Raw genomic sequence first — 25,774 nt, 5'->3', positions numbered from 1 at the left:
GCCAGCCACAGCTCAGAGCAGGCCTGAGAGAAGAGAGGGGCAGAGAGGATGAGACGGTGAGAGAGTAAGAGGGTAAGAGCGTAAGGGAGTAAAAAAGGTAAGAGCGTAAAAGGGTAAGAAAGTGAAGTTCCCATTATGATACAATAAATCTTCTTCTGTGTTGAATACTCTGAGTCTCACTAACCAATCTAGTACAAGATACAAATCCTATAGCATTTACATACAGCCTATATGAATCACTACGTTACCAGACTGTGTTACATTTTAAACCCTCAAAACTCCTCTTTGGACCCCTTCAGCCAAGCTAGCAGGATCTGCTCTGACCCTTGGGCCTGTCTGCAAGCAGAGGGTTTTGTTTCTTGAAAGGGGATTACCTTCAGCCAGCCACACCATTGTTTTCCCGTTGTTCAGTTACTAAGGGGTCTCAAAGCTTGCTTTCATTTCAATCTCGCTTATAGTTTCTATATTCTCAAAATCCTTTGCCAGACAAACATATTTATAAGGCTTTCCTGTTTCATTTTCCCCAACACCCTTCAGTGGGTGCAGAGGGATGGGCAGGGATATCAGGCATCCCCTGAATATTCCTGTGGGCTGGTGACTGCCTAGAGGTGCTGATTTCCTTTCCATCAGCAGTGAGGGGTCCAGAGAGCAAGGGCAGGTGCAGACACTGCACTGCTGGCATCTGAGAGCAGGGGACATGAGCGTGACCCAGAGACATTCTAATTTGGAGGTGGCCTTGTCCCTCCTGCAGCACAGCAGCTCTGCAAAGGATCTTCCTCTTGTCCTCCAAGGCAATGCCATCCTGACAGATTTGCTTTGGAAGTGGGAGTTTCTCAAGTGCTGTCAGGTGATACAGTGAAATTTGTGCTGTTGCAGATCATCCCACCATGCTGCTTGCCAGGGATGCGCATCAGATTTCGGGCAGGTTTCTGAATCAGCTCCTTTACTTCTCTTTGTTCATAGTTCTAAATATGAAACTATCCTGATGAAAGAGGAGAACAGAGAGGACAGATGGCTGGGGTGAAGGGCAGATGAGGATAGCTCGTTCATTTGTGTGTAACACATACCAGAAGAAACTTCTAGATGATTCAGAAATGACCAGAGAAATGTGAAGAGGAAGAGTTCATTTAATCAATCCATAACCTTAATATATTATAGCTATATTAACTTCCTAAATCTTGGTTATGCTTCCTAGTTTTAAACATTGGAAACTGGCAGGAACTTGGACCTCCCCCCACACCTCTCTCTGGCTTCTTTGACCATTGCCCAAATCAGAAGTGCTGCTTTTGACTGGGACTCGTCCCCAAACAAACTAAAAGAAGAAATTGATTTAGAGCAAAGAGTACCTTTTAAAAAGTCTTTTTTCCAGATAGTTTTCTCTTAAATATTATCTATACTGCCCTCTAAAACCTAAAAATAATTTTAAAAATCTGACTGAGTTCAGATTGTGATACTTTTTTCCTCCTGATGTTGTAAATTCTTCACAAGCAAGCCACTATTCTTTCTCATTTTACTGCATCTTGATGGTTAAACAGCCTTGAAGAGAAGAAATTCTCAAGTAATCATACAATAGTTCAGTTACTGAGGGTACAGGACATTATTGCCTAAAGAACTGATGTTTCCCTCCATGACACTGAACTACAAAACATTAAAAACTGGAAAATTCTTCTACTAGTTCCATGTCTCAAACCACAGAAACACTTAGAAGGACCCAGCAAACACACACCTGGTGACTGACTGCTAATGATACAAGGATTGCTGTTCTCTGAATGCAGTTCAGTGACTGAAAACATCCAGTATTTTGGTTATTGTGGAATTAGGATCCCTGCAGCTTTCCCACAGCAAGTTTTCCTTTGGGAGGCTGAGATGTCTCCTGGGCTAAAAGGACAAAACAGAGAGAGCAAACACAGGAGCCAAATGAGCCCAACTTTTTCCATGAAGTAGGATGAACTCACACCAGCACATGAGAAACAAATGCAGGACGATTTTTATCCTTTCATTTATGCAGATGAACATCTCTGCCTGATGTTGGTGCAAGTGGCTCTGCCTGGAAAAATACAGTAGCTGGCTGTATGATGGAGAAAATATTTGCCTGGTGAGGAACACCCATGTCTTGCCTATTGCCACATTTCTCTTCACAGAGAAAAGCAAGGCACAACTCTTCCCAAGGATTTCTGAGATTCACATTCTCTGAACCTCAGAGAAAGGGAAAACTCAACTCTTATCACTTGCTGTGCCTGTGTTGTGCCAAAGTAGAATGCAATATGGAGATTGTTTATCCAAAGTGAGGATGTTCTGTTTGTGAGAGCTTGTGTGAGTGTTGGGACTGTAGGGTGACAGCCACGAGATTCAGTGCAGTGTGAGCAGTTGTGTGCAGGGTTGAGTGCTTGGCAGATTCAGTTTTAGATGTACAGAATAATATAGTATAATAAAGTAATTAATTAGCCTTCTGATATCCATGGAGTCAGATCCATCATTCTCTCTCCCCCACCAATGTCAGAGTTGCCAGAGTTGTATTGATTTACAATATCCTGCCCACAGCAGATGCCCCCCATCCGAGGGGACCCACCTGCAGTTGACAGCCCAGGCACTCTGAGCCAACCTGTTTGCAGCCATTTCCTTGGCAGCAGCAGCAGCTATCCCAGAGAACTTGGAGCCTCTTCTCCCCAAATGCCAGGCTGAGGAAGCAAACATTAACACTGAGCACACAGCAGGGTGAGCGGGGCTGTAACGTGAATCCCTGAGCTCCTGCCGGGCCAGAGCAGATATTTGAGGAAAGGAGATACCCCTGGCTGCCCTGCAGAGATCCAGAGCTGAGATTAATGGCAACTGTGGGGGCTGCCTTCCCCTGTGCCAGGCGTGCTTTAAAGCCGTGGCCTCCTGCCATCTCGAAACATAACCCTGTGGTATTGTCTTCATTCAGGCCCCTCATCAGCAATGTGAAAAGAGAGAAGAAGCTGGTGGCAGGATTAGAGGAGAGGTTGAAATATTCTGGGCAGCATATGCTGTAAGTCACATTATACAAAGAGGATTATTGGGCTGCTCATTGGCCAGGGCTTTCCATTCTGGAAGCACTACTGCTTGTCAGAGAGAAAACCTGGTGAAAAGTGTTTATAGTATGTTGGACCAGAGTGTATGACACACTGAGCACAGTGACAAGCAATGAAAATATTTTTCAGGCCCTCTACTAGGAGATTGTTTTGTATTTGTCAGGGTTATGCAAGATGCATGGGAAAAAGGGAAAACCAGAAGTGAGACTAATAATTCAGAATGGTATCATAAACCTCCTAAAATTACCAATATCAGATGAACCCATCTCAACCTTAAAACTGAGTACATCAGTCCTGGAAGGCAGTTTGAGACCCTCATTGTTTTAGAAGTAAGAAACCACCTTCTGTTGTCCAGGTTTCATTTATTCAAGGCAAATTATACCCATTTTCTCCTTAAGACTATGTTCTTACCTGAACCAGATAATTTTCTTCACCTGGCAACAATGTATTTACAGAGAGAAAGGATATTCATTCAATCTGAGCCTTCATTTAATTACACTAAATAAATTATGCTCCTTCAGTCACCTTTCTTATCTCCATTCTCTTGGTCACCTCTCCAGCTCTTCTCTGCACTGATTCCAGTTTACAGTCCCCTTTCTTGACCATGACCAGACAAGACCAAACCATGACTGAATAGAACTGTGAACATGGTTCCACATTAAATTATAAAATATTCTATTTCTTCAACTGTTTTTTTCTTTAAAAAATGCTCCTTTTGTCTCATACACATAAAGAGAAACAAACTGAAGTGAATTTATCTTCTCTAGAAGCTACTTGAGAGGTTTTCAATGTTCAGAGTCCCCTCTTCTTGGAAACCCTCAGCTGTACAAGATTTCCACAACTGAAACAAATCCTTCTGAAGTCTTGGGAACATTAAAAATTTACAAGAAAAACTGCATTCATTTAGAATCAATCTCAGTCTTGGTGGCATGTTATAAAAATATCCAGCTTTCACCAAATTGGCTTCAAAGACAAATTGTTGTTTCAGATGCTGTCCCTGTGGTCAGATATTTCTTGTCATATAAGAAACCATTTTCCTCTTTTGGATCAAAAAGTAATTCACAGGCTTTTCTACAACTTGGAGCACTTTAGTTCTTGCCTTTTTCATTTTGAGCCTCTGGATATAGAGACTCCTAGCCCATTTTATTGCTAGCCCTCCTCAGCAGCCACATTATAATTATGCCTTGTCTCAAGACCTTTTTCACTGCAAAAAAGGCAAAGAGCTTTCAAAAGCTTTATATTTTGCCCTATGGTAAAAAAGAATAAGAATTTCATTTACATTATCATGCAAAGGTGTAGGAAGGTATTTCTATATAGAATCATAATTGTAAGGGGGATCTCCAATTTCCCAAAAAATTACTATTGTCTCTCCCTCAGTTTGGGGATTTAGATACATTGAATTCTCATCTTTCTAAGTCAAACAATTCCTCTCCAAAACTGTAATTTCAGATTAAAGAAAAAACAGAGTTCTAAATCTTCCAAACACCAGAAGAGGTGCACTGGCTCACACCTCTTCCCCTTCCTCAGTGGAATCTTGAGGATGAATCATCTCCACCTTCACCTCAGCTCTTCCATTCTTCAGAGTGGGGTAATTACTCCTCTCACAAAAGCACAAAGTAAATCCAGATCTAATTGTGGCTTTGAGCTGGTAAAAGCTTAAAAAGATACAAAAATGCTAACAGGAACTCCATTAAGCTGTGGAGAAAGAGAAGGGCATCAGTGAATTTTCAAAGGGCAAGTACATTTCTGCTACAAGAATGCTGCACACTGAAATTGCACTGAAATCCCTTCTCTTCAGACATGTCCCACCCAAGTAAAGCTGGGTGGGACTAACCTGAGTCACATCTAAAACAAAAAGCAAGAATTGACAGCTTCTGTGCCGTGCCTGCAAAACATTTGCTTCCACTTTGGAAGGCTATAATTATCTCTGATAGCAGAACAGCTTTATAGTGTGCAAAAAACTTGCTGGCATTTCCTCCACAAAATAACCAACTTTGACATGAACAGCACTTGAGCATCACCAAGGGGATAGAGCAAAACCACAGACAAGAGCTGCAGAGCAAGGGAGGGAACATGAATGGAATGGCATTATTGTGCTAACACAGTCAAACCCAATTCTGAGAGGTCATCCAACAAGGTTTGCTCTCAGAACAAAGCAGGGTCAGTCAGATTTTGCAGTGTTTGACTCAAAGATTTCTCAATACTCACAAATTCTCCACGCAACCAGGCAGAGATTAGAGGATCTAATTTTAATTATGCTTGTATAAGTGTGACAGAGTGCTGTTGATTTAGAAAGAGTTCCAAAAACATACAAGTATACATCTCTGTTGGAACAAGAAATTAAATGCTGTATCTGCTTTTTTCTCATTATATAAGAAATTTTTTTGGTATCTTTCTAAGTAATCTTCAGAGCTGAAGCACCAATCTTAAATCAGTGCCTTGCACAGATGAGATTATTGTTCTTTGCCAAAGAGATCATCCAGAAGAGGAGGGTATCTGATCCCAGTCACAGGAGGGGATCGTGGTAGCTGGTTCCAGATATCTTCCCTCTGAAATCAGTAACCCAGAGAATATCTTAGTATAAAATAATGAAAACAGGAATCATTACAAGCTGGTCAACATAAGATTGAATGAGCTGCTTCAATTCCACAGACAAATCTGTGAAAAATTGGGTCTTTACATAAGACATCTTCTTAAAATATTGCAACATGCATATTCTTGAATGTTACAAAATATGTTATTCAAAATATTTTCTATTACTAGCCCTTTTTCTGATTTTTTAAATTAAATAATGCTACATTTTCTTTATTAAAATGCTTATGCTTCAAATTCATGTCTCAACACCAAAAACCATACAAAATAATGTGATAAAGAGAAGGAATAAAAAAAAGCCAGCTAAACAAGCACAGCTCTGCTGCTGAAATTTATCTGTCAAATACAGGTAATGTAGCCTCAAAATACTGCTATTCATTCATGGTAAGTCATGCACAGAATGACAACTGAATTCTAAAGCTGAACAAGATTTAAAACTTTTCTTGTCTCTGATTTTTTTTCTATTTTGTAGTTACCTCTCTTAATATATTAAATATTTAACTATTGCTTAAGCAATAATTCTTCTGTAAAAACAAAGAATAAGTAATAATTCTTCTGTAAAAACAAAGAATACCCCCTCAACAAAGCCTAATCAACACCATGATTCTCAGGACTGCTGTATAAAGCATGTGGAAGGGTTTTAATTTTATCTGTACAAGACAAAAAATTCTTCACAAAGACAAAGGAAAAATAATCAACTATGCAGAACCACCATGCTCTCCAAAGCAGAGCAAACCAACAGCCCTGGGCCCTCTTTAGACACCACCAAGAGTCTGAGATGCTACAGAAGAAAGTCTTGGTAAGGCAGGCAGGAGTGAGGAGTCAGGAGCACAGTGCCTGAGGAATACTGGTTTAAACTATACCATGAGGGAACTTGAATTTAAAGGAATGCTGTGTTTCTAAATGGTCTGAACACAACCAAACACATTCTGTACAACACATTGGCCAGGCTAGAACAGTAAAATGATGTGTTGGCAGAAGTCTTTGGGTTTATTTGTTACAAAGTATTTAAAATTCAGCATAATTGCCTTATGGACCTTCTATTTTAAAATGTTCCACTCAGCACAAGATGGCAAGATCAGATTAGTCTCTGCAGTTTGTTGATACTGCATTTTTTTTTACCCTAAGTAGCAGGCTGAAGACATACAAAGTTTATCCATCATCTCTTCTCTCTGTGCACGCCTAGCAGAGATGTGGTGTGCTCTGTACAGGTTTCTGAGGAGTTATACAAAATGCTGAGCTATTTTCTGCATATGTGTCAGTGGAGCTTAAAGTATTTTCTGTCTACCTCAGCAAGTGAACAGATCATTTGACATGTGACAATGATATTTGTGGGGGAAGCAGTACTCATGCCCATTGTCCATGGATAAGTACACCTGCTTCCCCTTCTCTTTTTTCTTCTATAAAATGTCCCAGAGATGTGATAGCTACCAGGCACCTCCCCATCCCTGTTTGACTTCTCTGCTTCACCCTAAACCTCCCTATTAAATCTATTAAAGAATAATTACTTAAAGAAAACAGGTACAAATACACAAATAGGAAAAAATACTGTAGTGTGTGTTGGCTAAGACAGTCATGTTAAAGTTGGAGAAATTATACTGAGACACTGGTTTTACCTTGGGTTGCTCCTTTTCCTCCACAAAAGCACGGACTTGATTCTCTCTCCAGTTCAGTGCATGAACAAACTTTTTATAGTCTACCAGCTTTTGGTTATCTTCAAACCTGAGCAGAATATCCATAAGATGACTCAAGGTTAAAGGGAATTTTTAACAAAGTGATGTCATGTTATCTGCAGCATACTAATCATTGCCTTTGGGATAATAACTTTTATACCACTTTATTCCCAAACACTGGCAGGAGTGAAAAAAAAGTGCAAAATGTCAGGAACACCTATATTATACATGTTTTTCCACATTCTTACACCTTATTAGTGTCTCTTATAAGTAGAATTCAACTTCTTAAAGTTTTACTTCATTTCAGCAATTTTCATTTTAGTTTTGAAGCACTGCCCAACATTTTCCAATACTAATCTCACAGCTTTTGACAGACATAGACTTGGGATGATCAGTGTATGATTCCTTAGTGTAGAGAGAAACAGAATTACACAGGAAATCTGTGCTGTAACACAACTGACCTGCTCTATTATGATTTCTACAGCAACCTCCTGAAAATAAGTAATCCTTCAAAAATGCTGTTTGCACACACCTTGGGATCAATTTACAATTGACAAACAGACAGCTCATTAATGTATCAAATAATGGCCAGATTTTAAAATCATTGGGTACCAGGTTTATGGCATTGTTCTTTATTTCTATGGATAAATAGATATATTTGTATCAGTTGTGGCTGTCCCCTAAATACATATAGATGCTGCCAGCAGATATATATGCCAGAAGATATATATGCTGCCAGCTAAGGTCTACAGGTCTATAGGTACATGTGGAAAATGCTATTTCCCTCCCTCAGATTTCTAAAATCTTTACCCTGCACTAATAAGCCACATGGGAATAGATTTATAAGTCACTTCATCCTTCTGCCATTGATTTGGATGAAGCAGCTTCAGAAATAAAAGTCCTCAGTTCAGCAGAACACTGAGGTGATTCTTGGGAACCACTGTTCTTCCAGTGTCACCAGCCAAATATTGAAAGACACCTTTGGGCTGAAGCTTGAAAAGAGCAGCTGGAATGCTCTGCCATAAATACAGCACTGGCAGCTTCTGAAGGACACCTGTCTCACCCAACACCTCCCACCTGCAAAAGGGACCCAGTTTGGGCACAAAAACATAGCCTGGAAGTGTCTGTGCTTCACTGGGGTCCATGGAGAACACAGACACCCAGCAAGGCTCAGAATCTCTTACCTGGTGGGAGATGCCAGGTTAAACAATTCTGCCCTGCCATCTGGTGAGACAAAAACTACTGCACAGGAAACAAGTATTGCAGAAAATCATTTTGCCTAGTCCTTAATTGAAATAGTGCACAAAACACAGGCCTCAAAATCCTTCAATCACTACAGAGGGTTCTAACAAAAATTAAGCATGAAGGCTCTTTAAGGGAGAATTTACAGCACAAACTTGGAAAACAATACCAGAAGAGAAATAGATCTGGTGACAAAAATAAACTGTAATAAACTGCAACTCATCCTTTCCTTCTCCTCCCCCCAACACCTTTCATTTAATAGTCAGCAGGAAAGATAATAACAAAATATACTGAGAGCCATAAACAGAGATGGCGGCGATAAACTGGAATGTTAAGTACAGTGAGTTATGCTGAAGATGAAAGCAAAGTCAGAGAAGAATGCTACTGCTACCAGAATTAAATGAGTCTGAAGCACTGCCATGAGAAACCCTCCTATGACAGCCTGCTTCTTCACCATAGTTCACATGCAAGTTAGCAGTTCCACAAAGCCTTACTTTTGGGGAATATATCCAATACACAAGAAAATTTCCATTCCCACTTCCAGTGGGTTCTTAGTTTCAGGTTTTTGGGGGGTTTTTTGCAGGTGGCAATATGGAAGACAAACAAATTTTGCATGAGATGTAATAAAACAATCAAAAAGCTTATATCTCTTCAAAAATAATAGCAGACAGACTGGAAATTCAGAACAATCAGAACAAATGATTTTTCCTTCTACTATTATGTAGTTACCTTTTGCTCATTGTGAAAAGTCAAAAGATTAATTCTACCACCAAGATGCTGAGCTGTATAAGCAGGATTTTTAAACAAAGAACAAGTGAAGGTGTGCAACTATTTAAACTTTCTGTTGAGGAAAGCATTGCTTCTGCTTTTGACAAACATTTACCAGGAGAAAAGTCCTTTGATGTGACAGCACTAGTGAGCTGACTTGACAATATGGGATTGAAATTATCTACAACCAAGAATTTTAACATGGGCAGAGGAAATGGGATTCCTAAATCTCATAATTAAATAGCTACAGAAAGCATCTTAAAATACTACTCTAGAATAACTCAGAAAGAAAAAAGAATCTACTCTTTAGATCTTTTTACTGCTGTGACTTATTGCATCAATCTACTAAAAGCAGACACTAGAGATTTGGCACAGAGCATCCAGATGGACCGAGGAGATGTTATCAATTTGTGCATTATTAGGACAGAGATGTCATACATTTCAGTGGCTGGACTTAATAATGCTGAGACAGTGCTCTTCAGAAAAGGAAATTAGATTTGTCTTATCAGGAAGATGTGCCTAAGATAGCTTTAAACCACCCTTCTCTTCAGTTTTTCCCTGTTACTTCACCAATGCATGGGATTTTAGACTATGAAAGTCACTGCTCCATCCCCATCACAGTTTGCAGAGCTTTTTATTTTCTTTATCATTACAGAAATAATCACATGTTTCTGCTTATAAAAATACATTCATAATTAAATACTCCAGATCGGTGAAAAATCTGGTCAAATCACATTATGATCATTCCCGAGGATGCTTTGGTGAGTAAAGGTTACTTACTAATAAGTTTTTCTTTCCCATCAAGAAATCTATACCCCAAAGATTTATGTGAAATTTTAATGTGCATTCAGAGTTTTTTAAATTTCTTGGTTTCAAACAACATTTATTAACAAGTTAATCTAATAATAACAGAGCAGAAGCATCTGCTGCTTTAACCTTAGAGAAAATGTTGGGATTCTTCAGCCTGTTTGATACTCTCTGTGCAATACAGTTCTACAGGGACTAGATTGCCACAGGTGTACACCTAAATTGTCATAAACTGCTCACAATTAAAGGATTTAAACCAACAAGCACAACAAGTCACTATTAAAGAAGAATAGCTACCATCTCCCTTTTTTAAAATTTATATTCATACCATATTTACTCACATCTTGAACAACCATGAATTGAACCATCAGCTCCTCAGCAAACTGAGTAACAGGAATAATTTGTTTTAAGAGATTAAAATATGAATTCTAGAGCTCCTTTTAATCACAAATGGCATAAGGAGTCTCAGGCACCAAAGGTAACAAGAAGGCAGCATGACAAAGATCTCATGATCATTTCCACTGCTACTCCAGCTACTGGACACTTGCTGTAGCAGGAAAAGAGGGTTTTTTCCTGAAAGAAAAAGGTCAGCCCTAAAAATAAAACCATTACAGGTAGGAAACCAGGTAAAAAAATTGTTACCCAGTATCCTGGGGAAAACTGAGCAGGCAGGAGTGGCCTGGCCTGGCCTGGAAGTGAACTGAGAGCTGGGATCACCATGTAGGAGGCCCTCTGTCATCAGGAACTGCTACCTGAGGGATTGGAGATTCTCCTTTTCCAAACCAAAACCACCTTTCAAACAGACTCCCCCCCAGCAGTGTAGAGAGGTGAAAAAAGACTTAGCTACTTTAAACAGAAATTAAAAACCATAATTTAAAAAACTAGGGACCTACAATTAACACCTGAATTAATGCAGAATAATCAATATGTAATGCTTGTAATCTTGTCATCCATTCTTTCTCCTCTCAATTTTTCTCCTCCTTAGCTACCAGCTGTTTATAAATCCTCTAGGGAAAGACTGCTTCTTTTAAAGTTCTTGTTAGCATCAATTTAGCATTGCAGAAAATAAAAATAACAGGAAAAACCCCTAAACTCATTACTTAAGCACTTTGCAAAATTTATTTATTAAACAAACTGTAATTGTTCATTATGCCTGTATAAATTTAAAGACATGTTTATAATGACTACTGTAGTTTTCTGGCAGAAACAACTGTGTACTGTCTGAATTTTTAATACAATGGAATTAATTCTGTATTGTTCTGTGATTTAAAAAGTAAGTGAGAAAATGCTGATGGACAAAGCAAATACTTTTTAACATGCTGGCTCAGGTAAATTGGAAAAATGTTCACATTGTTGGGTACCTAAATCCTACTATTTCAACATCCCACAATTAAAAATATAAATTTACACTAGATGGACAATATGAAAAGGTCTTATGAAACCCCAGTTTTTGTTCTAAGTCTCCCTTCACTCCATGGCAACTGAGTGGTCTTTGGGTACAGTAAACAGAGTCCTGGGTCATTTCGAGGTGACTACAAAATTAGACAGCAATTTCTAGTCCCATCCCATGCTTGTAATAAGTGACAGATCATTGCAGTATAATTTACAAATGTAAATAATAAATACTTCAAGAGTACTACCTTTCAAAATGGAAAAATAGAGTCATTAAGTCCTGGAGAAAGTCTTTGCCACCTAATCTCAGATAGCAAAGCTGAATAAACACAGAGCTTCAGCCTTCAGCTATTATCTGATCACATTGTCCAGCATCATTTTATAGCTGAATGGGGTCCAGCTAGTGCATTAGCTATATATACTGATTTTGTGGGAATCAGTCCAGCAACTTTTATTGTACCACTTTCTTCCTTCATAAATAAAGATTCCCAGAGTAGGACCACCACCACCACTTGTTTTAGAAAGAAATATCAGTGGACACAAAACTATGTGGTTCCTCATAAAAATAAAAAAAAAAACAACCAAGGAAAGAATACTGGAATACTGTTGACAAACTTGGCCCACACTGAATTGCAAACTCCCCAGGAATGGGACTGCTCTTCATTAACAATAAACCTGCCTGTTTCATGATTCTTCAGTGTTGAAGAAAACTAGAGCAAGCAGAAAGAAAGGAAAAATTTAAATCTCATTAAGATGATTCAACTCTTCAATTTACAGACTACTGGAAATTAAGTCCTATTAAATAGAGTTCAAAAACTATTTCCCTGGCTCTGCACACTCACAAAACAACAAAGTTCCCAAGCAGTGCCAAGTGCACACATGATGAAGAATGTGACAATTCCTCATTACCTGCAGTGCTGTGACACCACTTAAACTGTCACCCTTGAAGCAGCTGATGCTGTAACATAGAAGTGCCTTACACAAGGTTCTCTGTCAAATGGAGCACTTCCCACACTGATTTCTGAGGCCCAGCTTCACACCATTCTCATTTACCTTTCTCATAGAGAAATCAGTAACACAGGCTGGCCTCAGCCCCTTTAGAAACCAAGGAAAATGGATGGGAATTTAGAAATTCAGGCTGAGGAGATAACTCTCTCCTCCATCACCTACAGAAAGAACCTGCAGCAGCTGAAACTTCATCCAGCTGTCATGGGTACCTTGCTAAAGTTGGGTGAAATCCAGCCCTTGGTCTCCTCCCTGTATTCTAAGCTTATCTCTAATTTTTATTAGAGTGTACTGGGTTTTTTCTTTTTAACTGCCTACACTCACTCCTTAGGAAAGTAGAGGTTCAGGGCACAGAAGCTTTCCCTGGTATAAATTCACAAACAATAAACATGTCCCTAGAGCCCAGATGTGTCAGGCTTGTCTGCTTCTTATGAGAACTGAGTTAGTACATAAAGGAAAACTTCCAATGCCTTGCTGTGCATCTATTCAAGTTCAACCCTTAAGAAATGGAATCTGGGAGAACTCCTTGTGTAACATGGGATGTCAATTGTCCTTCAACAATTGTGTTGGGCAGCTTGGTGGGAGTTCTAAAATGTCACTTATAGATTACTGTTAAAATTCAGACATTTCTGAAGAGTAATACCTATAATTCAGTGTCAGAACTGATGAACAGCAGTACAAAGAAGCTTTATCAAAATGGATTCCACATTTCTGCCTGACAAGGGTCTTTTCATTATTTACTAAACCCAGGTGCTTAACTAGCAACTCCTCCTGAAATCAAGAAGTCTATTTACCTGAAAGCATCTAAACATGACAGAAGACAAGACCTGTTCCTGTTTTTAACACACTCTGAAAGCACAGACAAAATACGTGATTTAAGGACTTCCCTCAAGGGAAAGAAGAAACCAGCAAGTATGCATTTAAACCTATTACCAGAAAATCTGGCCAGGAAAACTAAATTCAACAAGACATGAGTGTTCAGAACATCACAGCTTACTCTGAACTCTAATCTTTAATACAAGTGCACTAAATAGTTGTTCTTTTCACTTCTATTCCCATTAATACAGGTAGCAAAGCAATTTGTCTCAAAAAAGCTAAATGTGACATGGAAAAGTATCAAAGCCATGCCAATATTCCTTTTCCTTTTTAAAAATGACAATAAAATATCTTTCAGGTGAGATTAACAGGAGTAGCAAACCAATTTTGTTTACTATTGATGCTGTCAACTTGATAAAGACACTTCATTGTATTCATGTTGGTGTGTTCCTTAGAACTGACATGATGTGTTTTCATAAGATTATTGTTTTTACCTCACATCTATACACAGGAACAACTAAAGCAAAAAAGTGAATCTTATTGAAAATGATAAGTATCAGTAACTGACTCTGGAAAGATGAATTCCACAGAATTCTGCCAAACCCCAGATGATTTACTATGCCAGGCAAAATGAAGAGAAGTGGCTAAGATGGATGCATCTCAGTTGATTATAAATATTCTATAAATAGGAAAGTCTGTGTGTGTAGGGACAAAATGTGCATCAAGAAATGATTCATATTAGATAAATGACAAATTCTGAAGATTTGTGTCTGCAGCAGACATTTAGCATTAATTTGCACCCATGCATGCAGGTCACCCTATCTGCCCTTAAGTTACCTGGCCAGTAAAGTTTCTAGAAGATCATCAGGAAGTGGCAACTTGAAGGATTTGAAAATAGTCCTGCAGGTCTCATTGGGCAATAATCCACACCTGCACATAAGAAAGAGAGGGGTAGAAATATACATTAGATATTTTCCAGGTTTACTTCAAGTGAGTGTTTCTGTGCATAGGAAAATGTGTGAGGAACATCAGGATAGAGAAAAAGACAGCAAAATTTTATGAAATTTTGCTATTGCAAAGCTGAGAAACTTGAAGGCCATATTGTAGCCTTTCTCATACTGAGATCCTCAGTGATTCTCTGTGATCCTTTATCTGTGACATCAGAGAACAAAAAGGGCAAATGAGTCAAATAAAGATTCATTCTTTCCTTCCCTCCCCCCCCCCTTAAATCACTGTTTCTCCTCTTTGATTTAAAATCCTATGTTTTGCCCATGAACTGGTATCTGATGTCACAGAATGTTCAGTACAGCATCTACAATAAAAAGCCCATGTACAAAATATAAAACAGACAAAAAGGCTGTCCTCTTCTTGTCTATTGTCAAGTGCTGAGAGAAGCTTAACATTACACATAATATTTTTTGGCCATAATAAACCATTTACTCAGCAACAACCAGAAAGTAGGAGGGTTTGCAAGAAGAGCTTCTCAAATACCAGTTTGGGATAAAGACAGGAAACTTACTTTTCTCGGTCATTGTACAAAATCACTGTAACCAGTTGCTCAAAATTTTCAAAGGCATTTTTCTTTAGTTTTTCTTGAGCCATTGAAAGGAGGAGGAGCAGGTCTGTTTGACTGCCATCTCTGATGCCATAGTGACGCCCAAGAGTCATAATTTCATGTTCTGAAAATCCTCCACCAGCAACACTGACTATCCAATTTCTGTGCACAAAAATAACAGCCTACATTAGTTTTAAGTTAGTTAAAACCAGTTAATAATCCCTAATTTTGGATGAGGATGTCCAAATTTCCTCAGTAGCTGTCTATACATACAAAAATACATGAACAAACAAAAATACAAAATACAAAAATACAAAAACCACGACTGAAGTGTTTTACCAGAGATGCCATACAGAGAATTACACCAAATCACAGGTTCTCCTAGCAAGAATGTAAGGCAGCAGCAAGAGCAGCTTACACTTGGATGTTGCAAGTGGAAAATCAGATCCCATGCAAGGATGAGCCTGGGATGTGCTCTCCCAAGCCTGTGTGTGCTGCTCAGACAAATCAGCCCAGCTGATTTGAAGAAAGAAAGAAGAAATTTCTTCTTCTAGAAGAAATTTTCTTGAGATCCATCTGATGGGACAGTGTCAGTTCCCTCAGCTGTTACAAGGCCTCTTGTCAAATCTGGATTACTGTAACTGCATTGACTCTATGATCCCAAACATCTGCCTCTGGTGCACTCACATTCAACCAGGCTTTTTAAACAAGCAAGCATCAGCACAGGCCTATGTGTTTCAGTCAAAATTAGATTAATTATATATAATACTTCTGGATAAATTGCACTAAGAATAAACTTCACTGTAATTGCTGGTGCAATTAGTGCTGTACCTTGTGATACCCATGAGGACACTGAATCACTGTGATTAAACTCCAATCCTTGAAAACAAATGGAAGAAATTAGTAGTGATGCACAAAGTTCTGACACAAGAGCTAAATGGCTGCCTGGAGAATACTTGAATTGTTGAATTAATCTGATGAGGGATCTCTTTAACATCCGCATGTGAACTGAAAGCACAGAAATTTAGGACCCTTCCAAATTTGCAAACTTTTAACAAGAAACATAGTTCTTCACTTGCTTCCTCTCAGAGGCTTGTGTGGTCCTGTTCAAAGGAAAGGATCATTTCATATAATAAGACTGCACTTACACAACTATTAAAGGTTAAATACTGCAGAATGTCTACTTAGATTCAACTACTTCTTTATCCATATTAAATGAATCAGAATGATCTTTTATTTGCAGTAGCAGGAAATAAATACAAGGAAGCGACAAGCTGTTGACAGTAGCAAACTTTATTTGAGATTACACAAACTTAATGACCAAGACCTGGTCCATCTCCATCTACTAATATTATCATTATCTTGTCAGTATTATTTTTCCACTTACTGGATATTATTATTTATATTGCAGCAGCATTCAGAGATCCAGCCAAAGCTGGAGCCTCCTTCCAGCAGCCTGCAATAAACACCACTGCACACACAGAGAGGACAATGCTGCCTGATCAGCCTGGCACTCCAGTGCTTGGGCTGGCAGAGCTGGGGGCTGTAGATAACATCAGCCATTTCCACAGACTGCATTTCCATACATGGCACAGATTTTTCCACTGTCAGGATTTTAAAAGTCTTTTATTTTCTCAATCCGGTCAGTGACAATCAAATCACTAAAACCCACAGATAAAATTATTTCACTTGGGAATTAAGGAATATTTTAGAGATTGTGAGGGACTAATGAGTAAGACCCAAGACTCACAAACAGAATGACATCTAAACTCTCCCTGACCAAAAAAAAACAAGCTCCAATAATTGTTCCCACAGCTTAGCTATCTCTTGTTTTACTTCTTTTTTTGTTCCAGAAGAATAGGACAGATTGCAATCTGGATTTATTACAGAAAGAAGTCATAATTAACGGCTCAAGAGAGCTGCTTCTCAAGCTGAATTGAAGATAGGCATCTTTGTTAGACCCACATGGTTCTTTGTCTCTAACAGCAAACAGTCTTTCCACTAGCTTATGAGAAAAAACAGCCTGGATAGGGCTGTGTGATGCACAGGCATCTAAGTTTTAAATATTTTTTAATTCTCTTTTTAACAAAGATTTCGATAGTTCTAATGATAGCTTAGGGGATAGCTTCAGTGTACATCACATATTTATTTCCTGGATGAAGTACTCAAGATTTGGGTTCCGAAAGCAGTTAAAGTAAATTGTATAATCACAATTTTCTTCACTACATCATACTTATAGATGTAGTTTTACATGCAGATTACATAAAATTACATAGATAGAAAGGAGGAAATCTGAACAGCCAAATTCAGAGCTGAGTAAAACCTCAGCTGTATTTAAGGTAAGGAAAGAGGATTATCATTGAAGCTGTCATACAGATAATTGCCTGCACTAAAAATAATCATTTGTTGTTAGTTATAGTAATCAAATGTCATGGCAGATTGAAAATAAACAGAGATGTACACAAAAAGATACTGAAAGAAAAAATATTCTGTTCACATAGAAGTATCTTGGAATTTTCATAGATGTAAAGAAGTGCTCTTGTTTATGTCATTAAAAATGTTTCTTTCATTCTAAAATAAGATTCACAGGTAATAATAATAATGAGAACCTTTAGATTACTGGAAGTAACACAAACTAACAGAAACAAAACCTATTGTCACTGTAGAGCACAAATGTTCAAGGCTCCTTAGAGGCAAATTCCTCCTCTGGCAGTGTGAACATCCCCTGTTAGACCCCAGGCCTTCCCCCATAGGAGGGATGGGGACCCTTAAAGGGTGTTGAGACTGGCCCAGATGAGCACTGAGGCCCAGAAAACCCTGATTATTTGGGATCCCCAGATTTCCTGCTCATGGAGAGGGCTCCTGCATTTGTTATGGCTGAAACCAAGTCTCTCCATTCCACATGATCAGACATATCTCTCTCCATGTCACAGAATAGCACCACCCTAAATTAAACTGTTGAGCTGTTCACAGCTGCACAGATTATGTCCATGATTAAATTTAAACCCAACTGAGCCTCTTCTGGATAAAATAAAAACCTTTGTCTGCCATTTAAAAGCACAATCATCCCTTCTAAAAGTTTGCTTCCCTGATTCTATCACACAAATGTTCCCAACCTTTGAGTTGCTCTTAGTGCATGCACAAAGTTTTCATAATTCGATCTAAAATAGTATTTTTTTATTTTAAATAGTTACCTTGTAAACAAATTAAAAACCTTTTCCAGGTGCCAGGAACTTCCTCCCATTAAACCTGAACTTTCAATTTTCTCTCTTCTTATTCAAGTAATAACATCTTCCCTCTTAATGCAATTAGCAATTCAAAATCTCGCTTCTGCTGAGCAAAATATCTGAGAACAGAAATATTTTGACCAAAAGTTGCCAGAAACTTAATTCCTCACTACTTTTACTTTGAATTGCTGAAAGAACCTTCTGCTGATCTATTTCTCTTCTGAGATATTTCAGAAGCAATTTCAGAAGCAATTCCTGCCTTGGTTAGCATTCCTATGGAGATGACATTCCATGCAATATTCATCTACTTACATGCCTTAGTTATTATGACAGTTCCTAAATAGACAGTGTATTACTCCTGTGAAAACCAAATGCTTCTAAGCAAAGTTTTCTCCTCTGTTTCACATCATTAACCAGTACTGTGCCCAACACAGTTCATACACTCAAGTATTCTGGCTGTGGGATAAACTGAAATCAGTTTGTATTTGAACATTATTTCCTTTTTCAAGTATTTCTACATCTGCCCATTGCCATATCTGGATCATTGCCAGAATCCAGATTTCTGCTCCCTTTATCTATGCTTAAATTAATACCCAAGTATTAATTATGGTTCTCACTACTGCTTTCCAATCCTTTTTAAAGCATGCTTAGCACTGCCTTCTGTAATTTCAATACACCTTAGTTCTGTAAAGACTGTCTTCTTTACCAGTGGTTCAAAACCCAAACACCATTTTTAGGAGGCAATTTGAACATTCCTATTTGAATTTCAAATCTACTGTTTGACTCTCAGGATGGACTTTTCTTTACCTTTCAGCATATATTTTACTGCTGACTTGTGCCCTTCTTCACAACACTGTGTCAGCTCTATAAAAAGCAGACAGATTTCTCTTGTGCTTTTCAGCTTACTTGAAACTATCACTTTTTTTTTTTCCTGGAACATGGATTTACTTTCTTTTTTACACATAATCTCCAAGTAAATGCAAGACAAATCTATGCCACTTGTCAGCTACTGGGCAGAAAGCATCAAAACCCGGTCATGCTTTATACATTTTGTGGGAATGTGGCTTTATTAAATATTAAAACCCCAAACCCACTGTCTTACCTGAAAGTGTCATACCCAATCACATTGGTATGCTCAGGGTCAGTAATAGCAAATGTCTTTCTGATTTCTTTGGCACCAGATCCAGTCATGCTCTTCAGTTTGTTGAAGACAGCACAAATATCAGCCATGGGGAACTTAAAAGAGGAAAGTAAGACATGGATTAGAAAGACCTGAAGCACAGGATGCCATCCAGAGGGACCTGTCCAGGCTGAAGGAATGGGCCCATGGGAATCTCAGTAAGATTATCAAGAATATAAACAATTAAACAAAAATCATCAGATCATGCATTCTCAGAAAGTTTAGTGCAGCAACATAAAAGAAACCACTTTTGTTTGAAACATTGCATTTTTAAAGCAGAAGTAGACACATTTAAAGTACAGTTCTAATAACTTGGTCCTCATTTTATGTTGGTGCACTTCACTGAATTCTCAAGTCATAAATTTCACAATGTTAAAGCTAATTTTTCACCATTGGCACCAGAAAGGTTCCAACAAATAGTCTCATTCATTTTGGACTACATTGTCTTACATACTCAGAAATAGCACCTTAGAAAGTTTTTAGGAACCAATTTTACCTGTTGTATATAAAAATGCTTAAATGTATATTTCTTCCTAAATAGACCATTAAAATAAATTTGAACTCAAATTAAACAGAACTCAAGCACTAAGACTTTCAGTCTATATTCAGATTGTGTTAGTGCTCTGCCAAAGATTTATTTGCTATACCCATTTTTAATATAAAACATAGAAGTATTTAGTCATTAAATTGGGGGTGACTTCTACTATGTTCTTATATCTGTCATGCTCTATCTAGCTTAAAAAGCACAATGAACTGCCATTTCTTCCAATAGCAATTATTTGAAATTTGGTATGACTAGTATTAAGGACCAGGACATAAAAATCAGGCCTCAGCCCCAACTGCTGAAGTGTGTCTACACTTTGCATCAGTTCAAAATGATCTAGAAAAGGGTATTTAAAGTTCCTCTGGCACTGCCAGAGCAGTACAAATTGATCCAAGTTTAATCAATACATCAGCTCTTGCAGGTTTTTCTCAGAATTGGAGAGGACAATTTCTGCCTCTGCCAAAACCCCAGGTGCAGCCCTGGCAGGCAATGCCCTGCAAGGCAGTGCCTTGGAGCAGCTGGACCAGCAATCAAAGAGTTTAGAGGCAGCAGCTTTTCCAGGCCCCTGTCCAAGATGTTTCTGTTTGGGGCATAAGCACAGAGCCTTCTGCTGCTCAGGCAAGGAACAGGGAGGAAAGACTGAGCAGAAGGGTTCAGAGAGCAGAGTGTTTCAGGATGGACAAAGTGTTCTGAATATTTAAGAGCCTGTCTTCTCTACATTATCAAAACAGCTATTTTTACATCTTTTTTCCAAAACTACATATTCCAAACACCTACATAGGCATTGAGTGTCCAAGCAGCATGGCAATCATTTCACCAGCTTTCCCCCTTCTCATGTAACTCCTGACATGTTTCTAGTCACAGTCTAGTTTGGTTTGATTGCCTTGCCTAACTCAGAGGTGATTATGCTGAATTCAATGGAAGTAAAATCCCTTTCTATGTTTGTGCAGCAGCACACAGCAAAGTTAGAACAATTGATACAGTTCAGAGATGCTGAATTCTCTTCCAGTGATGCCTTGTTTGAAACAGTCCTCCCCAAACCTGAATAATACCAGTAGGACTGTGCACAACACACCTGTTCTGTTTTGCAAGCAAATCTACACTTTCTAAATAGATATTTTTTCCTTCAAATTGAAAAATAAACCAGAATCACAGAATCACAGAATTTCTAGGTTGGAAGAGACCTTCAAGATCATCGAGTCCAACCCATGTTCAGAAGTGCTGAAAAGTTTTAAACTAGGTCCTTGAAGTTACTTTCAGTAAAGGTGGCAATCAAAATTACAAGACTCAGTGATTTTTCTCTCCCTTTAACATAAAAAGAATACAATAAGCATAATTTTGAAACAGAAAACTGAAGCTTTCCAATTATCTTAAATAGTTTCAAACAAATTTTCAATATTCACCTGCACTATGATTACCAATCAAAATTTCATCTAAATCAGCATATGCCTATAGAACTGTGGTCAAAATTTCCATGAAAATTTCCATGAAAAAACATTAAATACAGATTTCTTTACCAGTTTTAGAAAACATACTGATGTGTTCTGCTGGAAGGAAATCTCTTGTCTATTCAGACGGAAAATTGTTTGTTTTCTAATTTTAGAAACAACTAACAAATAGCCATATTTATATTGTTTCCCCTTTTTCTAAACAATCTTCCAGTTCTGATCTTCTCTAGCAATTGCTGAAGTGGTTGTGATTTGAGTATGTGATCCCCTGATGAACTGAGGCAAACTTCTGATGCTCTAGTCAAAGGATGTAAGTGAAGCCCCTACCTCTGCAAGAATCAACCTTTTTTTACTATCAGCCTCATTAAAACCTTAATTGTGCAAAGAACCTTTCAAAGGTTCACTGTCTTTCAAAATTCACTTTAAGTGTGTATTTTCAATGTTGCCTCTTCGCATTTTGCAGATTTTATTTTGATATTATACAATCATTCAGTCTGGAGAACTAAAGTCTCATCCATTTGATCCAGGACAATCAATGCAAACAACATTCCAAAGAACATTTACAATCTAAAGTTGAGCTCTGAATTTTGGAGAAAAGGTTTGGTTTTGATTCTACCAGGACGAGAAACCATTCAGCAGGAAGGAAATACACTGGACTGCATTTTTGAGGTTTCAGCTTTGTATGTTACTGCTTTAAGCTTTTAGCAATCTTAGCATTTTACATCCACAAGCATTTTGCAGCTCTTCCTTGTTGTTCCAGGGAAGGCAGATGGTGCTAGTCCACATTAATTTACAAATCCACATTAATTTACAAAAAATTTCACCATTCTACTGAAGTATAAAGCAGCAGAGGCACCCCAGTTCCCAATTTATTGCTCTCCCCTCTGAAGGCAACAAGAAAAGACAGTAAAACTCAATAAACATTGTACGTTTGAATTCCTGAATGGGATATGAATTTTTAATATTAGAAGGTTTTGGTAGAAAAATGTGTATGAACTCAAAAAATCAAATTAGGACATAAAATAGCCTCATCAGTAAGACTAAATTGGATGTGTCCACATCTTGAGTACTGAACACTGTTCCAGTCTCCACATCTCCAAGTTACTTTGCAAGGACAGACTAAAAAGGGTGAGACTCTTACCTGCACAGGATTAGGCTGAGGGGGAAGAATGTCTTAGATTTACAAAATTATAAAGGTGGTGCATAAGGTGAATGGGATCTTCCCCAAATCTCAGAACAGTATAACTGGCCTTGAAGTTAGTGGGAGGCTGATTTAAAACAGATAAAAGATACTTCTTTTTTCAGATATTTGTTTTTCATAGCAGGCAGTGAGCTTTTCAACCTACTGCCACAGAAAGTTGTGGAAGCTGACAGTATCTGTAGGCTCAGCAAGGGTTAGATCAACTCAGGGACAAGAGGTTCATAAACAGCCTCAAGAAGGAATAGGCAGAGATTTCCCTTGTCACAACTCCTAATGCAGACTGAGTGGGTTCTGAGAAAGGAAAAGGGAATGGACAGTAAAGAGTGGCCAGACTTGCATGCACTCCCAGCTGCCATCCCCTAAATCCATTGCTAGACAGACAGCACTGGGCTGTGAGCTTTGGGTGAGGAAACAGGATAAATAATTCTGAAAAATATACAGAAAAACCACAGTCCTGAGAGATAACAGAAATTAACAAGAGCCTGCTTCACCTCATTTGCATTCTTCTCCATGTAGTTGAACGTGTATTCATCAGCATCCACCAAAAGAAAGTTGTGACCATGGAAACAAACTCTGGCTCCAACAAACAGATCCTGAGCCTGGTAGTATTCAGATGGCTCACTCTTAAAGAGTTCCTGTCCAGGCTTCTTAATGCGACTTCTTTCCAGGAACTTCCCACCGGCTATCCCTATGGGAATGGAATTAAAAATAATTAATTATGCCTTTACTTGGAAAAAAACCCACACACACACACAAAACCTCCAAGCCATCAGCAAAAAGACACCCCAAACCAGATTATTTGTATTTAAATACCACATTTTGTGCTCCAGTTTCCTGTGTATGAACACTCTCTTCCCCTCTCTCTCACTGCTAAAAGGACTGTCTCTGCCAGTGTCCACAGCAACAGTGACATTGTGCACATTCTGTGACATGTCTCATTTGAATGCCTGCCAAACACCTTCCCTGCTTTGCTTTTCTTTAAAACAGGACAGAAATGTGCCTCTTCAAACCGTTCCCATAACCCTGTCGCCAGCCTTGGAACTGGCCCTTGAGAAACCGAAGATCCAAACACTAAGATGCAGGCAATTATCCTTAAACTGTTAAAAGCAGAAAAAGGAAAATAAAAATCACAACTTAAGAGAGCCCTGTCTGACAAAGATTGTGAATTCTGATGTACTTTAATTCCAACTTCCTTTAAAGGGCATCTGAAATTTTTTAAAGATGTAGGAGTGACATGATACTGTCTTTCACACATTGTTCTGCCAGTGCAATTTACCTGTGATCTGCTCTTTGCTTTGTGAGGTGGGGATGTCACATGGCTCCTTTTCACAGTATAATGATTTTATTTGTGTCACTAGAAACTGCACGAGGTACTCAAGGGTGGGTAAGATGCTGAAAGGAACATTTCTCTTTCCTCTATTAACTTCTGGTGTACCACAGGACTGCATTACATGTACTAAGTTTTCTGGAAAACCTTATGTCACATGTTTAGTTTCACTGGGATATGTGCCCTACAACAACTCTGGGGTTTGCTTCCTGTTGTTATTTCAGCTTCCAAACCAAAAGCCAAAATCTTCCTTTAGTAACATTTAATACTGCCTTAATACCAGGTACTGATGCAAGTCCAGTAAAAGGCTGATGAACAGTGTAATCAAATGCCTTTTATAGTCAAAATTATAAATAAGTGTAAAACCCAAGCTACTTAGCAAACCAGAGTTTGGAGCAGATGTCTGTCTTAATTGCTTTATTAGCACCATAAAAGACAAAAAAACCTCTCCACTATGGTAATCATCAGATCTTGCTTGAATCAAAAAACAATCCAAATCATTAATGTGACTCTAATGTTAACACATTCCTTTTCACCCAGCTATAAAAACAAATAAGAAATTTTTAGGTTATATAATCCTGGCAACTGTTTTTAATATTTAATAGGTCTCTGTAAGATTGGCAATTCACTCTTGGCTCTCTATTTCCCTGCAATTGTGCACTTATATTGGAAACCTACTTCTGTCCCATAATGTTTTTTTTTAAATGTTACAGGTTGTTACATTGCAAGTGGTATAAGGAAAAATGACCGAAAATATCTCATTAAGTTAGAGATTTTACACTGAAACCTGATAAGGAGTTTTGATGGAAATCTACAAAAGCCAGGCTCAAAGCACAAAATAAACACCACCACGAAAGACCCTATTGCATTAAGATCAGATCAGAGTTTGCAGGTGTTTGTACAGCTGTTGGCTGGGTCTTACACTGAGTAAAAAAGGGGTTGTGATCTTCTTCATGGGGAGCCAAAGTTCTCAGGCTTTGATCCCCATCTCAAGAAGTGCTTCAAGATGTCCAGCCCTGTGAATTTCATAGAGTTTCAGTGTTACTAATATTACAGTGAACTATTTCTCTGAAACCTTCAGGTTGCTGAAGCGAGAAAACACTGAGAGCAACTTACTACTTCCCCTTTAGGATTGGGATTTGAAGGATTGGGATTTGAAGCATTACTTGCCAATTTGTACCAGTTCATGTAAAAAAAAAGGTAAAATTTCAGCCCTCTGAACCTGTGCACAAAAGGGATGGCCAGGTTGTAATTTTGGATGTCTTACTCCTTTTCCTTGGCCACTATTACCTGACCTCTACAAAGCCTTCCCATTCTTAATGTTGAAGAAACTCATTCACTATTCCTTCAGACATGGCTAACATGAGGGAGGGATAGTGAGAGAAGTAGAAAGAAAAGTAAGGTGGGAACAAACAAACTTGTGCAGAGCCAGGCCTTCTTCCAACTGCTGCTCTACCTCCTCCACCACATTCCTTGCCTCTTCAATGATGTTCTCACTAAACTCTCCAGTGGCCAGTTCTCAGCCATATCATTTCATTTCACCTTTCTACCACCTCTAAAAGTCAGCTACTCCATCCATTTTAACAACCCAGGGAAGTTGAGAGTTCACTTACAGAAATAAGCCTTTCATATGTGCCTTGAAGTATTTGTTACTATTAGTGGGCAAATTTGTCCATTTGTTGATTCATGTTTTATTTGACCAGCAGTGTTCAGTGGACTCCCAGATGAAATCCCAGCACATATTCTCATTCCAAAATAAAAGGAAGGCAGGCAGCAATCTCTGGCCTAGCACTCATGCTGCTGATGGCTTCACCAGCTGACCACATCTGCTCTGCAGTGCATAGTTTGACTCCTCTCTGGGTGCTGCAGGATAAATCTGGAGTCACAGCTATTATTACTGTGTGTTCAAGGCTCTCTGGGGCCTTGTCTAGTTCAAATAGTGCAAAG

At 38.5% G+C, this 25,774-nt stretch overlaps 1 protein-coding gene across 2 annotated transcripts in view; it reads right to left on the bottom strand.

Moving 5' to 3' along the window:
- Window positions 1-5,284: 5,284 nt before the first annotated feature.
- The window catches only part of EFHC2 (EF-hand domain containing 2), a 57,053-nt gene continuing 36,563 nt past the window's right edge, over window positions 5,285-25,774 (bottom strand). For both annotated transcript variants that reach the window (XM_077171542.1, XM_077171541.1), the window contains exons 10-15: window positions 22,992-23,188; window positions 19,230-19,363; window positions 14,865-15,062; window positions 14,183-14,275; window positions 7,259-7,364; window positions 5,285-5,599 (exon numbers count right to left, since the gene is read on the bottom strand). In XM_077171542.1, the coding sequence (XP_077027657.1) occupies window positions 5,504-5,599; window positions 7,259-7,364; window positions 14,183-14,275; window positions 14,865-15,062; window positions 19,230-19,363; window positions 22,992-23,188 (824 nt within the window). In that variant the 3' untranslated portion in view covers window positions 5,285-5,503. The remainder of the gene's footprint in view (window positions 5,600-7,258; window positions 7,365-14,182; window positions 14,276-14,864; window positions 15,063-19,229; window positions 19,364-22,991; window positions 23,189-25,774) is intronic.

Source organism: Agelaius phoeniceus, chromosome 2, assembly GCF_051311805.1.
Source record: "Agelaius phoeniceus isolate bAgePho1 chromosome 2, bAgePho1.hap1, whole genome shotgun sequence".
Lineage (NCBI taxonomy): Eukaryota > Metazoa > Chordata > Aves > Passeriformes > Icteridae > Agelaius > Agelaius phoeniceus.
Note: the sequence above shows the minus strand (reverse complement) of the source record. Positions and strands in the feature narration are given on the sequence as shown.